This window comes from Nicotiana tomentosiformis, chromosome 3, assembly GCF_000390325.3.
Source record: "Nicotiana tomentosiformis chromosome 3, ASM39032v3, whole genome shotgun sequence".
Taxonomy (NCBI): Eukaryota; Viridiplantae; Streptophyta; class Magnoliopsida; order Solanales; family Solanaceae; genus Nicotiana; species Nicotiana tomentosiformis.
In genome coordinates this window covers 130,649,543-130,667,153 of record NC_090814.1, presented here as the reverse complement: position 1 = coordinate 130,667,153, position 17,611 = coordinate 130,649,543, and the positions used below count along the sequence as shown (strand labels likewise).

The following is a 17,611-nucleotide window of genomic DNA, read 5'->3' as shown; positions in this document are numbered from 1 at the left end:
TGTATGGTGCCTATGAATGACCTGTTATGATATATTTAGTTGTGGTTGGTGTAGTTGTGGTATTTGTGACAGGGATAGTTTTTTGAATAGTCCCATTTACACGGGAGACTCTGCCGAAATGTTTGAAAATTTAGGGAGTTAGCCAAAATTTTGAGTCCCTTGGGAAAGGGAGTAGCGCTAAGAAAACTTAAGAAGTTCAAGTGAGTAGTGCTAGCAACATTCAAGGACGAATTTTTTTAAGGAGGGAAGATTGTAATACTCCACAAATCTATAAAAGTTTCAACACACGCTAATTATAGTATTTATTTTTTTAAAATCTTGCCTTGAGTGCATAAAAATTATACTTCTATTACGAATTTAAACCCTTGTGATTGATTTTGTTACTTCTCTATTTATAAATAATTGGATATACAATTAGGGGAATATTAATAATTTTAATATTATTAATTATTAAAAATAGGTATAATTAAATACTAGTTAAGTCAAAAAATAAAAGGAAAAATAATTAAAAAAAAGGACGTGACAGCTTTAGCCCATAAAGGGGTGTGCAAGGCAAAAGGAGTAAACAAAAGGCTTAATGCCTTAAACAAAACAGAACGCCTCACGTTCTGTTTACTCACACACATCAAAAGGGCTTAAAGCCTTATACGAAATAGAGGCAGCCACGAAATTTCTCACGCACGAAAAGTTCTAGGGTTCTTTACAAGTTATTAATTCTTCAATTCAGATATATAAAATTCCCTATTGTCAATTATCCTACAGTAGTAGTAGGTAAGAATCAAATAGTTAATTACCTTCTTTCTCTGTATCAACATTAAATTTTATATTTAGGTCTGAAACTTTGAAATTAAGTAAAATGCATTTCAATTACATTTTGAAGCCTTTTTTTGTTTGAATTAAATAGGTAATCACAACTGACAGCGGAAACAAGTATGAATACAACTACCACCCAAGACTGGTAGTACTGAGTCACGAACTCTAACTGAATACATGAAATGATCACGAGGACCGAATACACAATATTGTTTGATTAAAAATTAACAGTACAATGAAATAAAAAGACTTCAAGGGACTGCAACGACTAATCAGCTATATCTTGAATCCTTACGATCCCGCTTTTACTCTGCTCAAGTCCGATATCTTCAATACCTGGCTCTGCACAAAAATATATAGAAGTGTAGTATGAGTACACCACGGTCGGTACCCAGTAAGTATCAAGACTAACCTCAATGGAGTAGAGACGAGGTACAGTCAAGACACCCACTAGTCTAATAACCTGTGCAATATAATATACAAAATAATAGGAAACAAATAACATTAAGGCAACATCAAACAACCAATGATATGCACAGTAAGACAATAAAATTACTATTTAATATCGCTCAACAATTAATAAATACAATTACACCCAGTTAAATCAAGTTCTTCAATTAAATATCTTTCACATATAATTCTTACGAATAAAACTCTTTTTCAAATATAATTTCGTCGAATAAATATCTTTCAAATACAATTCGTTTTGAATAAAAATCCTTCCAAATAAATATTTTGAATATAATTCTTTCAATTAAAGAGTCACCATGTGACACCTCATTTCAAAATCATAAAAATACGGGTCTCAACCCATTTTCATATTTTTCGTAAACACGAGTCTCAACCCATTTTTCATGTTTCCATGGCACCTCGTGCCCATAATTAAATCATCATATTTTTCCGGTACCTCGTGCCCTCATTTCATATCACAACTGGACGGACAACTCACGTGCCAAATATCATTATCATTTTATCACAGCACCGCGTGCCCACATTTCATATCTCAACTGTACGGACAATTCACGTGCCAAATATCCTCATTATTTGTTTACGGCACCTCGTGCCCACATTTCATTTAATAATTCGCCTGGCAATAGCCACAGGCTCTCAATTTAAATACAAATCAGATTGTTATCATTTTACCAAAAACAAGACAAATTGCACAAGGTATAAAAATAAACACAAAAAAATCATCAACACCACAAACCCACATCATCACATGTCGTCCCTGACAATAGCCACCCTTATCGCTCTGCCCAGACAATATAAATAGCCACCCTTATCGCTCCTATTGCCACCCTTATCGCTCCTATAGCCACCCTTATCGCTCCGCTCAGACAATATTTCAACAAACACAACAACAGTGAAATGCCACCCTTATACCCACATAATATCAATGGTGAAATACCACCCTTATCTCCCCAAAATAATAACTCACACAACACAATAATTTACACGAAAAATTAATACGGCAACATAATAAAATCAATTCATATCACAATTTGCCCAATGGCCACAACTAAATTCCAAAGATAATAACAAAATTAATTAATTTTACAATAAATACCCCAAAAGCTCCACACAATATGTACAATACCCAAAAACAATCAATAGAGATTGAAATTACCCAACATAAAGTAAAGTCTTCATTAAATTCAAATTTTCAATAATTATATAAACACCTATTCTCAAGCTCATTTAATTAATTATTTGCAGAGGAAATATCCATAATGAAATTCAATTCCAATAATTATCAAACCAACAAATTCACAGAATTACATAAATAATCAAATAACAATCACATTAAATTGTCATATAACAACATATTCAACAACAACAAGAATTTAGGCACGACAAATAGATGATTAAATATATATCAATAATTACCTAATTTATCACACAATATGCTCAAGATTTTAACTTAATAAAAATTACACATATAAGCCGAGTACGTACTCGTCACCTAGCGTACACGACTTTTTACATTTCACAAATGGCACATAAGACTCGATGCCTAAGGGGTAATTCTCCCACTCGAGGTTAAGCAAGACACTTACCTTTTTGAAGTTAGGCCGATATTCCAAAATAGCCTTCTTGCTTGAATTGACCTCCACACAACTCAAATCTATCCAAATTAATTGTATAGCTTCATTAAAATTGATTGAAAATAATTCCGGATAATAATGCGTCGACTTAAAAATTTATTCCAAAAAGTCAACAAAAGCCAACGCGGAGCCCGCCTCTCGGAACCCGATATAATTTTCATGAAACCCGAACACCCATTCCGATACAAGTTCAACCATACCAATTTTATCAAATTCCGAATCCATTTCGTCCCTTAAATCGTGATTTTTTGTTTTGAAATTTTTTTTCAAAAACCACCCTTTTCCTCAACTCAAAACATAATTTAAATGATAAAAATAAAGATAGGATCATGGAAATAAATAGATTCTCGGTAAAGAGCACTTACCCAATCGATTTGCTTGAAAAACCCACAAGGAATCGCTCAAAACCGAGCTCTACAAGTCAAAATGTGATAAAAATGGCCTAACCCTCGATTTGGAAAACTTAAAATCTGCCCAAGTCTGAAAGTATCGCGAACGCGAAGAGAGGCTCGCGTTCGCGAAGAAGGAAAGTAAGGCTTCCCAGAAAAAACCCTTCGCGAACGCGAGGGAAGGAGTGCAAACGCGAAGCACAAGGGTCAGAAACCTTCGCGAACGCGAAGAAGAAACATGAGGCTACCATGAAGAGCTTCGCGAACGCGAGTGTCTAATCACGAATGCGGTAGAGGAAAAGACAAAACTGCGCGAACACGATGGGCTGAACGTGAACGCGAACGCGAAGAAGAAATATAAGGTGGTCAGCAGTAACACTTCGTGAACGCGAGGTGATCTTCGCGAACGCGAAGAAGAACACCAGAAAACAGAAACAGCAGTTCAAAAATAGAAGGAAATGGTCTGTAGCCCATCCGAAATACACCCGAGGCCTCCGGGACCCCGTCTAAACATACCAACAAGTTTCACAACCTAACACGGACTTGCTCGAGATTTCAAATCATATCAAATAATACCGAAAATACAAATCGCACCATGAATCAAACTTATGAACTTCCAATACTTCCAACTTCTAAAACTCGTGCCGAAACCTATCAACCCGGAATGACGTCAAATTTGCAGGCACGTCTCAAATGACATAACGGAGTTATTTCAACTCTCGAAATCGCATTCCGACCCTAATATCAAAAAGTTAACCCCCGGTCAAACTTTTTAAAATTTTGAGTTTCGCTATTTCAAGCTTAATTCCACTACGGGCCTCCAAATAATTTTCCGGACACGCTCCTAAGTCCAAAATTATCATACGGAGCTAACGGAATCGACAGAACTCCATTCCGGAGTCGTCTTCATATAGTTATGACTACGGTCAAAATCTTAAGACTTAAGCTTCCTTTTTAGGGACCAAGTGTCCCAAATCACTTTGAATCATCCGGTAACTGAATTCAACCATGCACGCAAGTTAATCCGCGTAATACGAAGCTGCTTCGAGCCTTATGCTGCCGGACGAGACTTAAATTCTTGAAACGACAAGTCGGGTTGTTACACCTAGCGGGTTGGGTCAGGTGTCATCACGACTAGTTGGATTTTGGATCGTGACAAGGAATTAGAGGTTGGGTTAAAAGATGGTTGGATTTTATCGGATTGGACATGGTTAACTATACATAATCAGGGTTAAAAAAATTATAGGGTCAAGTAAAGAAGAACCAGTAATATAAAGACACGTGGAAAAGGTAGAGTCGAAAAATTAATTCTTATTACGGAAAAAGCAGAATGGAACTTTTAGTAGACAATGGCATAAATAGGCCAAAAGTATAATGTCAGTGGCCTGCCAGATATCCATGGTGTTGCAAATACGTTATTGTATTAACAACTTGAGCAGACATTGATATCAAAATACAAGTATGTAAATAGACATGGTTATATATCCAATGCTAATATTAAAACCTTCAAGAAAAATGCACCTCAATGCAAGAGAAGAGTTGAGATAAATGACAATCTCACTAAGTCAAAATTAAATTTGACTAAAGCGGATAATATAATTGTTGCGGTCATTTTCCAAATAAATAATATGACCAATGTGAGAAATTGGGTAATGGACTCTGGTGCTACTAGGCACATTTGTGCTGACAAAAATGAATTTTTATCTTATACCCAAGTTGAGGAAGGAGAAGAAACTATTTATCTTGGTGACTCAAGAACAACTCGCGTTCTTGGGAAAGGAAAAACTCGTCTCAAGCTCACATCTGGTAAAACTCTAGCATTTAGTGATGTGTTGCATGCTTATCTAAACCAATTTGGTTTTTGTGGGATCATTAGGAAAAGTTGGAGTGAAGGTTTCTTTCGAGAATGATGAGGTCGTACTGGCCAAAAATAATATTTTTATGGGCAATGGATATTGTAACCATGGTTTATTTGTGCTTAATATTTTTGATACTAGATATAAAAGTGCATCTTCTTCTGCTTATATGGTTGAGTCAATTTCTTTGTGGTATGCTAGACTAGGACATGTTAATGTCGCGTATATAAAGAAAATGCAGTCACTAGGATTAATATCTAGTTTAGACTCAAATAATATTGACAAGTGTGAAACATGTGCTAAGCTAAAAGTACTAGAAAGACTTATTTTTCTGTAAATAGAGAAACTGAATTATTATCTTTAATTCACACTGATTTAGGTGATTTGAAGCAGAATATGATTAGAGGTGGTAAAAGATATTATGTGACTTTTATTGATGAATTTTCTAGATATACTAAGTTGTATTTTCTTAGAAATAAAGATGATGCTTTTAATACTTTTATTTCTTATAAAATTGAGGTTGAGAATCAACTTAGTAAAAAAAATCAAGAGAATTAGATCTGATAGAGGTGGAGAATATTTATCTTTGAATGAATTTTATGAAAATAATGGAATAATTCATGAAGTGACTCAGTCTTATTCACCTGAGTCAAATGGAGTAGCTGAAAGGAAAAATCGAATATTGAAAGAGTTGATGAACTCTATATTAGTTAGTTCTAATGCTCCTGATAATTTGTGGGGTGAAGTTATTTTATCTGCATGTCATTTACAAAATAGAATATCACATAGAAGAATTGGCAAAACTCCGTATGAAGTATGGATGAGTTATAAACCTAACATGAAATATTTAAAAGTGTGGGGGTGCCTTGCTAAAATTCTTTTGCCTGAACCTAAAAAGAGAAAAATAGGTTCTAAAACTGTTGATTGCATGTTTATTGGATATGCTGAACATAGTGTTGCATATAGATTTCTTGTTTTAAAAAATGATGTGCTTGATTGCAATACTATAATTTATAATTGAGATAAAGAATGCTGAGTTCTTTGAATATATTTATATATTGTCTGATAAAATTTCTCATACACCTGTTGAAACAAATAGTGAAATTACCTCTAATGAGAAACTGAGAAGGAGCAAAATGTCTAGAAAAGAATATTTTTTTTATGGAAATGATTTTCAAACTTTTCTTGTCGATAATGAACCATCAAATTATTTTGAAGCTATATCTTCTTCAAATGCTAAATATTGGAATGAGGCAATAAAAGTTATAATCGATTCTATTTTGAAAAATAATACATGAATTTTAACTGATTTACCTCCTAATGCAGAGCCTACTGGTTGTAAATAGATTTTCAAAAAAAAATTTAATCCCGATGGATCTTTAGATAAATATAAAGCTCAGTTAGTAGAAAAAAGATTTTCTCAAAAATAAAATATAGGTTATTTTGATACATTTGCACCAGTGACTAGAATTTTTTCTATTCGAGTTTTAATTGCCTTAACTTCAATCCGTAAGCTTTCTCCACCAAATGGATGTCAAAACTGCTTTTCTAAATGGTGATTTAGAAGAAGAAATTTATATAGTTCAACCTGAAGATTGTATCATTCATGGACAAGAAAATAAAGTTTGTGAATTAATTAAATCTCTTTATGGCCTTAAACAAGCTCCTAAGCAGTGGTATGAGAAATTTGAAAAAGTCTTACCGAGAGACTGTTTTTTTTATTGGAGATAGATAAATGTGTTTATACTAAAGTGGTAGACAATAATTATGTGATAATATGTCTGTATGTTGATGACATGCTTATATTTGGTACAAGTTTAAATATTGTGCAAAGTACTAAATTAATTTTGTCTGCTAATTTTGATATGAAAGATCTGGATGAAGTAAATACAATATTGAGAGTTAAATTTATAAGGAGTGAAGATGGAATAATATTGTCACAAGAACATTATGTTGAGAGACTTCTTAAGAAGTTTGAATATTTTAATGTCTCATCTGTGAGCACTCCTTTTGATGCTAATTCTAAGTTAAAAAAGAATAATGGTGACCCGTTGCTCAGTCTAAATATGCACAGATTATTAGGAGTCTGATGCATTTAATGAACTTTATAAGGCCTAATATAGCCTATGTTGTGTGTAGAATAAGTAGATATACTCATAATCCCAACAGAGGATATTGGTCTGGATTGGATAGACTAATTAAATATTTGAGAGGAACCATAAATTATGGTATCCTATATAGTGGATTTGTTTTTAGTTTAGAAGGGTACAGTAATGCAAACTGGATCTCTGATTCAGATGAAACAAAATCCACTAGTGATTATGTATTCACCCTTGGTGGTGGTGCAATATCGTGAAAATCAGCTAAACAGACGATCATTGCTAAATCGACTATAGAATCAGAGTTTGTAGCTCTGGAAATAGCTGGTTCTGAGGCTGAGTGGCTAAGAAACTTCTTAGCTAATATCCCTTTAATAAAGGACGTATTGCCTCCTGTGTCTATGCATTGTGATTGTCAAGCGACAATAGTTATTGCAAAGAATAAATCTTATAATTGTAAAAGTAGATACATAAAATTGAGACATGATGTCATAAAACAGCTATTGAGAGATGGAATAAATTTCATTGACTATGTGAAGTCAGATATCAATTTGGCTGATCCTCTGACTAAACCTGTGGGAAGAAAATTAATTCTTCAAACCTCAATAGAGATGGGGTTAAGGCCGACATGTTATCAATAGATATGGTAACCCAACCTATGTGATTAGAGATCCCATAAAGTAGGTTTATATGGGTAACAACAAGTCGATATTGGCACTGAAGCACTAAAAGAGAGTGCTTGACTGCTACTAATTGAGAGGCTGAGTTATAATTCTTAATGAAATTCATAGTCTGTTTGGATGGTGTATTTAAAAGCAGTATACACTTGATGAATTCACCTATATGAGAGTGGAGTGGGCCACTCTTATGAGATTTTGACCTAGTCTCTAGAGCTCTCATGAATAACCAGGCACGCGCATGGCCTATTGAGCGCAAAATCGCGTTGAACAACAAAATTACCAAAGGTCAAAATGTGATTGATAAAATCTCTAACTTACAATAAGAATTATTAGTTTATAAAAATATTATATTTCATTAGTAATTCTGTGAGTTAAATTTTATTGGTCTACATTTGGTTCATAGTCCAGAAGACACCAAACCTACTGCATGTGAACCATACAAATCTAGCAAGTCTGATTATTCTATATTTTTTTATTATTTTGAAAATATATAGAGATTGTGGCAGTATTTTCAAAATAAATGAGTCCAGGTGTCATATCTTAAACCAAGTGTCACTATGCATGGAAAGAAACATTGGAGTGGTAATTTGTAAAGGGAATTAATGACAAGTGTATGGACACTTATCTATATTTAAAACTATTTATAAGCCTATAAAAAGGCACTCATTCCCTAATGATGATGCAATAGAAATGCTTCCTATTTCTACTTCTTCTCTCCCTTATGCCTCTGTTCTTTCTTTCCTTTATCTTTCTTTCGAATTTAGTTGGTCTTATTCCTTTTTTTTAGTTGCTGGATTTGAAAATTTAATTTTGGTAATTTCTGTATCCTCTAAATAAATAGAGATGGGCTTATTTAATCCTGAGGAAACATTTCACATTGCTGAAATAGTATTTTAGGACAGTGCCCAGCACGACTCAAGCCAATTCGTGTATCTGCTTGCAAATAATAATATTGCAGTATTATTATCTTTATTTTTCGTTGTCATTTCCCTAAATCATTAAGACCATAACTCATCATTTGAACCTTCCTCCTTCTGCTCTTCGTTGTGCTCTCCTTCTATCCACAAAATTCCATCTTCCACTGTGATTTTCATGTCCTCTTTCCCGGGCCCTGGCACATCATACTTGATTATGATACTTGATTATGTAACTATTGTCTTCCTCCATATATCTATCCATAAGTTGTGAGGTACTCACCATCAGGTTCTCAAACAGCCTGTTGATGTTCTCTGAGGCTTGAATCAATGCATTTCCAAGTCCAAAGGGTAAAACATCTGCAACATTAAACAAAGTGAACATATTATCAATTTAAAACGATGAAAAGTGAATAAAGGCAAAATATGTTAAGGATGTCATGCCCCAAAGAGCAGGTGCAAAGTTAGAGTCGCGGCGTCTGTGTAATGACCCAACCGGTTATTTTGATTTTTAGAATCCCGTTCCTCTAAATAAAACTCTCTGTATGTACTTTTACTAATTTATGACTTACGGAGATGGTTGGTTCGGAATTTGGAAGTGTTCGGGTTGAAATCGGAACATTTGGTTCCTTAGTTTGGCTTTAAAAGGCCAAGTTTGACTTCGGTCAATATTTTTAGAAAACGAACCCGAAATTAGGATTTGGTGATTCTAATAGGTTTGTATGATGATTTTGGACTTGGGCGTATGTTCGAATAAGGTTTTGGATGAGTCGGGAGCGTTTCAGCGCTTAATAGTTAAAATTAACTATTTAAAGGTTTAAGGTTCTTTAAATTTGGTTTGGAGTAGGTTTTAGAGTAATTGAGGTCCGTTTGGAATTTTGAGCCTGGAAAAAGTTCTGTATGGTTATTTAAGACTTGCACGTAAAATTTGGTGTCATTCCGGATAGTATAAGTATGATTCGGCGCGTTCGGAGGAATTTAGAAACTTGAAGTTCATATTTTGATCCAATTCGGTTTTGGGGTGCGATTCTTAGTTTCGTTATTGATTTGCGTGTTTCGAGAGTTCGATCAAGTCCGTGTTATATTTTCTGACTTTTTGGTGCATTTGGACGGGGTCCCGGGGGGCTAGAGTGAGTTTTGAACCACCCGGAGCTAAGTTGGAAAAACTAGAAATTTCAGTTCTTGTTTCCTTCTTCGCGAATGCGGAAGGACCCTCGCGTTCGCGTAGAATGAAAAATAGGAGCTGGGCATTTGCCCTTCGTGTTCGTGTGGAAGGTGACTCGTACGTGAAGCCCGGGAGTTTTGGCCTACGCGTTCGCGATGGTCTATGCGCGTTCGCGAAAGAGGACTGTGACCAGCATGGATTTTCCCTACGCATTCGCGAGGGAGCTCGCGCATTCGCGTAGGGCAGGCCATTAAGCCTTCGCGTTCGTGAGACCCCAGTCGCGTTTGCGAAGGGTAATTTTAAGGCTGCAAAATTTTGCCTTCGCGAACACGAGGCACCTACTGCGTTCGCGAAGAAAGGGTTCACTGTACAAGGCAAAATGTCTTTAAAATGAGATTTCACAATTTTTAACCCCATTTCTTCCATTCTTGGGCGATTTTGGAGCTTTTTGAGAGGGGATTTCAACTAGCAACTTGAAGGTAAGTTAATTCTACACACTTTGAGTTAAATAAATAGATTATAGGCAGATTATAACTTGTAAATTTTGAAAATCAAAGGTTTAGATGAAAAACCTAAATTTTTATAAAAATGAGATTTTTACCACAAAAATGGTTATGGAATTGGATAGAAATTATATATTTGAGTTCTTCATATTATGGGTAACGTTTTTCTCTAAATATTTTCGGAATCCGAACACGCGGGCCTGGGATGAAATTTTGGAATTTTACCATTTTGGGTCAGATAATTTGTTTAATAGTTTAATTTCGAATTATTGAGCATGTATTAATTATTTTATATAACTTTTGGATAGTTTCGGATTTTTCGGCGTCGAATTGAGATTTTAACGCGATATTGAGATCGGGAAGTGGACCTTGAGACAAGGTAAGTCTCTTGTCTAACCTTGTAAGAGGTAATTTACCCCATAGATGGTTTTAATTAATAATTGTTGTCAATTGTGGGGGCTACGTACGTACGAGGTGACGAGAGTGTACCCGACCGGTCGTTTTTATAATTTAAACTCCGTTTGGAGGCATAAGGCCTTGAGCAGCTTCACATTATGTATATCGACCTGCGTGCATGGTTGGATTTAGTTGCCGTATGATTCGAAGTCGAATTGAAAGAAGGATTATAGTTTTGGAATCTTAAGTGGTGAGAATTTGACCAGAATTTGACTTTTTGTGTAAACGGCTCCGAAATGAGTTATGGATGATGTTAGCAGCTTCGTATGGTGATTTTGGAATTAGGAGCGTGTCTGGAATGTGTTTTGGAGATCCATAGTAGATTTAGGCTTGAATTGACGAAAGTTGGATTTTTGGTGATTTCGGTTGGCAGTGAAAATTTTGATATCGAGCCCAGAATAGAATTCCGAAAGTTGCTGTAGTTTCGTATTGTCATTTGTGACATGTGTGTGAAATTTGAAGTCATTCGGACTAGGCTTGATATGTTTCGGTATCATTTGTAGAATTTGGAAAATTCAAAGTTTCTTAGGCTTCAATTTGCGCTCCATTCATGTTTTTGTTGTTGTTCAATGTGGTTTGAAGGCTCGACTAAGATCGTATGGTATTATAGGATTGGTTGGTATGTTTGGTTGAGGTCCCGGGGGCCTCGGGTGTATTTCAGATGCTTAACGGATGAATTTTTGGACTTAGGCCATTGCTGTAGTTTTTCTGGTGTCTGGTGTTTCGCACCTGCGGAGTTGGAACCGCAGGTGCAGTCTCACATATACGGGGATGGAAGTGCAGATGCGAGAATTGAAAGTTGGCCTGGGGTCGCAGGTGCGAGGAGGTTCCGCATCTGTGATGCCCATAGATGCGCAGAAGGCTCATAGGTGCGGAGACTGTGGGAGTTAGTGACTTTCTGCAGGTGCGACTGGTTAGACCGCAGGTGTGGTAGGCGCAGGTGCGAGGATCGCTAGGCAAAAAAGGGGTTGGAATCGAGGGTTAGTTCATTTTCACTCCATTTTTTGATTTTGAGCTCGGGAGAAGGTGATTCTTTGAGGGATTTTCAGAGGAATCTTGTGGGTAACGATTTCTTACTCAAATTTGATTTTATTGCATTAATCTATTGTAGTTTTCCTCATTTAATCAAGGTAATTGGTTGAGAAATGTAAGAAATAAGGGGAAAAGTTCCCCAATCGAAATTCTGAGTTTTGATCGTGTTCTAGGAATCGGATTTAGATGATTTTTGTACGAGTGGTCTCGTGAGTTAATGGGCGTTCAAAATTGGTAACTTTCACCCGATTCTGAGTCGTGGGCCTAGGGAGACTCTTTGGGCAATTTTCCTATTTTCTTGCCTTAGCTTCGAATTCATTAGCTAAAGTAGTTACTTGTAGTATTATTTACATTATGCAATTGATTTGATTAGATTTGGGCCATTCGGAGTTGGATACTCATGGCAAGAGCGTGGTTTCGGATTGAGTCGAGCGATTCGAGGTAAGTATCTTGCCTAACCTTATGTGGGGGAACTACCCCTTAGGATTTGAGTCATCTATGTTGATTGTAGTCTGTGTACGTGAGGTGACGAGTGCGTGCTCGGACTTATTTATGGAAAGTTGACCTTTTAGGGTTCTTATGTCCTTATATTCACCGTGTATGATGTTGTTCTTGATATGCTTGAATTCCTATTTGATAGTTTCACCTCTACATGCTTTGATTAGAGATAATTGCTTTAGGATTCACTCTTACTGTCTATTTGACCCTTATTCGACTTAACCAAAGATTTTACTCCTTCTATCGTCGTGCTATACTTTTCATAACTGCTTATCTTTAATTAAAATTATTATTTTCTCACCCTATAATTGTTTAGTCTTAATTGGAGTTATGATTATCTTCCGCTGCTTATCCTTGCTTGAATTGTTGAATATTCCTCGTAAATGCTCAACCTCAAAAGGCGTTTAGATAACCTATATCTTAGTTGACTTGCCATTATTTGGAACTATTTGACTCATGTTGGCTTCTTATTGTTGACTTGAATATTGTGGAATCGTTACTACATTTTGTTTTGTTTTCCATTGTTAAGCTGTTCTCCTTGTGCCTAACATTCTTTACTGTGGTTATTCCTTGTGAATGAGTTCTATCGTTCTTGTAATTTAAGTTCTTGAGTTGATTTGCTCGCCGTACTTTGCATCTCTGTCATTGTTGCTTTTTGTACTTGTTGTGGTGATGTACGAGGTTTCTGTCGTGTTATAGTTGTTATCTCTGTTGTTTGCGCTGCATATTTAAATTGGGACTACGGACGTATTCCGGGAGATCTCCCAGCACTATATATTTAAATTGAGACTACGGACGTATTACGGGAGATCCCCGTGTCTTGCATATTTACTTTGGGACTACGAACGTATTTCCAGCAGATCCCCCAGCACTGCATATTTAATTTAGTACTACAGACGTATTCCGGGAGACCTCTCCCCCCCCCCCCACTGCATAATTAATTCGGGACTAGGAGACGATATCCTGGTAGATTCCCCTGTGGTTATATCTGTGTTCGGAGCTGCTAATCTTCCATTCATAGGTGTCACAGGGTGACTTATACTCGTAGGATATTACTTGAAAAGTTTATATTTGAAATGTATGTATCTTGAAGGAACTATGTTTGAAGGCTAATTAATTAAAAAGTTTATATTTGAAAGGTTTTTATCTTGAAAGAACTATGTTTGAAAGATATTTATTTGAAGGAAGTATATTCCAAAAATAATTTCTTATTGGAAAATATTATATTCTAAAGACCTCAATTTAAAAACTTACGAGTGAAAGTTTATACTTGAAGGATTTGACTAATTTATTGGGGTTTGTTGGATGAGACCTGATGTGAAAACTATTACAGTTGCTGAGTTACTACTTGCCTTTACTGTATTGTGATTTTCAGATTTGGGTTGTGTTTCCGTTCATTCTTCTGTGTCTTTCTTCTGTGTCTTATTCTGGTGTTCCGCTGTTACTTGCTGTTTTTCCTTCCTTATTGTAGTTGCTATGTCGTTAGCCATACCGTTGGGTCCTTAGATAGATGTCATGTTCTGGCATCCCTATACTTATGGTTGTTCAGTTTATTAGACTAGTGGGTGTCTTGACTAGTCCTCGTCACTACTTCACCGATGTTAGTCTTGATACTTATTGGACACCGTTGTGGTGTGCTCATACTACACTTCTGCACATTTTGTGCAGATCCAGGTATCAATCGTTAGTAGCTGTGCGGATCCTTACTGAGGAGACTCAAGGTAAACCTGCCGCTGCGTTCGCAGGCTTCGGAGTCACCTTCCTATTTTGTATTTATACTGTTTTTACTTACTTCCGAATAGTTGTATTTAGAAGTTGTAGTAAACTTTGTAGAGCTTATGACTTGTACTACCGATTTTAGAAAATTATACATTTTGTAAAGATTTCTATATCGAGACTGTTAGATTTCCTTTGTTATTATTGTTACTCATTAAATGTTAGGCTTACCTAGTCCCTAAGACTAGGTACCATCACGATACCCAACGGAGAAGAAATTGGATCCTCACAGAGAGTCCGTACGTAGCTACTAATTATGCTAAGTCCGGGTAGTTCAGGACTTAAATCATGAATTACTTGTGATAATTGCATCTTTTATTTAACTAAATTACTGGGATTATATTGTGAATTGTTAGAAGAAATAGTAAAAGACTAAAGTTTCATATACTTGAATTTTTGTACAAATATTTTGACTATTAATAGAAATTGTACATCCTTATATGTTAGCCATATAATAATGACTTCTCATTCCGGAGGTTCATAAGAAAATGTCCTCCTTTCTTGTGGAGCGGGCCGAATATCTCGGCAGTATAGATGCATCTATGGATTGTGCCACACATCCCTCAGCAGTGTACACGACACTCTGGATCGGGCCGAACGACCTCGACAGGAATCGTGCTTAATAATAATAATTACACGATACCTTGATATTTTATTACAGCTTGTGAAGCTAATTGATAAATTGAAAATTATTGAAATTTGAGAATTTATTTGATTCTGTCTGTTAAGGAAATTACTGTTGTTCATATAAATCATGTTTAATTAAATATTTTTATTTTTAAAATTTATTGACCCATAGTGAGTGCAAAGTCGACCTCTTGTTACTACTTCTTCGAGATTAGGCTTGATACTTACTGGGTACACGTTGTTTACGTACTCATGCTACGCTTGATGCACTTTTTGTGCAGGACCTGAGACAGGTTCTATAGGAGGACCTACCAGCGCGTACCTACGTTACTTAGAGTCTTAGTGGTGAGTTACCTTTCTGAGCCGTTCTGCAGCAACTAGTGCCTCTTCTTGTATTTGTATTCTGTCTATTTTATTTCAGACGGTATTTATAAATTTTATTGTATAATCTACTAGATGCTCATAGACTTGTGACATCAATTCTTGGCACACATACTAGTAAAATTTTGGATATATTCTTGGTTTTTAATTTATCAGATCTTTCATATTTTCTTAATTTTTACAAGTACGAAGAGTTTTTTTACTCGGATAATTTTTAAATAAATGAATATATGTTTAAATCACTAGTTGGCTTGCCTAGCTGTGATGTTGGGCGCCATCACGACCAATAGGAAATTGGGCCGTGAAGATAAAATTTTGGATATATTCTTGATTTCTTGCTACCTTAAGAGATTGCTACTTCACGTTTCTCTGTTTTATCTTCACCCCAACCTGCTGTGGAGAAACGTTTTACAAGTTGAGAATTCCATCTCTGTTTCTGTATATTGTCCACAGTCCTAGAGAAGGTGACTGAGGGGCTTGAGACCATCCTCTGCTGTACATTCTTTAAAGCTAAACGAGCCAAAGACATCTTCTAACTGTTGGACCTTGCGCCTTGTTATGCAGAATGCATATTAAATTACTGTTAACTTGTTTCATAAGTTCACCAGGGTACTGTCACGCCCCGAACCTGAAGGGTGAGACCGGCACCCAGTGCCTCACCTAACCTAGCGTACCAACTTGCGACTAAGGGACTTTGAACATATAATGTCATAATTTGGCCATGAGGCCACATTGCAAGACACTTTGCGAAGCAAAATATAAAACTGAACGGAAACTAGCGCTGACTAAACGTCAATATAAAGCTGGGCCGACAAGGCCGTCATAACTACTACAACTGACAAACCAATAAAATATACATACCGGGCCTACAAGCCCAACATACTGCACTAGCTGATAGGATATATCTAAAAGCCTCTACTGATGGATGTATTGTGATCGGAATAGGGCCCGGACCTACCCATAACATATATACATACAGAAGATGTACACAAAACCCTAGACCCGACAACTCTGAAGGACGTGGAGCTTACCGATCATGCTGAACTCGGAAACACCTACTGAGTAGGTCTACCTGTCTGTCTATTTGAACCTGCACGCATGAAATGCAGCATCCCCAGAAAATGGACGTCAGTACAAAATAATGTACCGAGTATGTAAGGCAATAACATAACTAAAAGCTGAAACTGAACTGATAATATAATAACTGAAAGTAACTAGGAGTCAAAGATGATTTGGAGATATACTTACCTGTTGATACTGACTCAATTCCTTCAATATAGTAATTAAAATAAATGTTCGACCCTATAAGGCTCGGTACGTGTAACTGCTCGGCCGTAGTAGGCTCTCTCATAGGCAGTTGGCCATACTAGGCTCTGTATCTTGGCCATCCTGGGCTCGCTCATATGCGCTCGACCACAGTAGGCTCGGTATATAACTTACCATCTGATCAGAGGTTTCCCAATAGGGGTCTGCCCATCGATTATAGCTCGATATTGGTAAAAATACTGTGATATTATATATATATATATATATATATATATATATATATATATAGACCCTATGCTCTATTGACTTGAAGAAAACAATACTTAACTAAATATAAAGTCCCGATAAGGGAGAATACTGTCACTTCTGAGACTAGGATAATGTGAATAAATTCATGAATACGAACTTCTCTTTATGTTTCGTTGTCAAAAATATGTAGTTACGGGATCATGCCAAAATGAAGGAAAGGTTTATCCTTAACATACCTTATCACAATCTTTCCAATCACCAAGTTGAACTCGCCTCTTCTCACCTTAATCTATAACAACGATAATAATACTATCATTAGGTTACAAAAGGTAAAACTATCGCACAATGAACGACAAGTGTATTTTGTATTAAAACGGGCAACATCTCCCCTATAATCCTTACTTTCTCCAAATTCAAGATAACACCAACAACATAAGAACGCAACAATAAAAATATATATACATTATTTTCCAACCTTATATACACCACAAAATATTACAAAAACAGCCTAACACACATGTCACGACCCAAACCGATGGGCCGCGACGGGCACCCGGTACCTTACTCAGCCGAGTACCAATGTAACGTATCTTTCTTATTACATCATCATATGCACATGACATACGGGCCTAATAGGCCAACATGATCATTTATAAACTCAACACATAAGCTGACAAGGCCGTACAATCTTTCGCGTACACAACATATGTCTACAAGCCTCTAAGACTACATAAATCTTATAAAGGTTGGGACAGGGTCCCGCCATACTAATCAGTACATGTCCTAATCGTACCAACCACAT

General features: G+C 36.1%; 1 protein-coding gene across 1 annotated transcript; it reads right to left on the bottom strand.

Moving 5' to 3' along the window:
* Positions 1 to 8,940: 8,940 nt before the first annotated feature.
* On the bottom strand, positions 8,941 to 15,823 carry LOC138908498 (26.5 kDa heat shock protein, mitochondrial-like). Its single transcript, XM_070199170.1, has 3 exons — positions 15,685 to 15,823; positions 9,140 to 9,216; positions 8,941 to 9,066 (listed from the first exon to the last, which is right to left on the bottom strand). Exons 1-3 carry the CDS (start codon positions 15,821 to 15,823, stop codon positions 8,941 to 8,943), a joined length of 342 nt encoding a protein of 113 aa, XP_070055271.1.
* Positions 15,824 to 17,611: the final 1,788 nt, after the last annotated feature.

What these genes read in the sequence shown, in the direction of transcription:
- LOC138908498 (XM_070199170.1), bottom strand. Translation starts at nt 15,823, where the DNA reads ATGTCTTTGGCTCGTTTAGCTTTAAAGAATGTACAGCAGAGGATGGTC. An exon ending in AAAACGTTTCTCCACAGCAG is followed by an intron (nt 9,217 to 15,684) that starts GTTGGGGTGAAG and finishes TTAATGTTGCAG; the next exon opens with ATGTTTTACCCTTTGGACTT. An exon ending in GGCTGTTTGAGAACCTGATG is followed by an intron (nt 9,067 to 9,139) that starts GTGAGTACCTCA and finishes ATCATAATCAAG; the next exon opens with TATGATGTGCCAGGGCCCGG.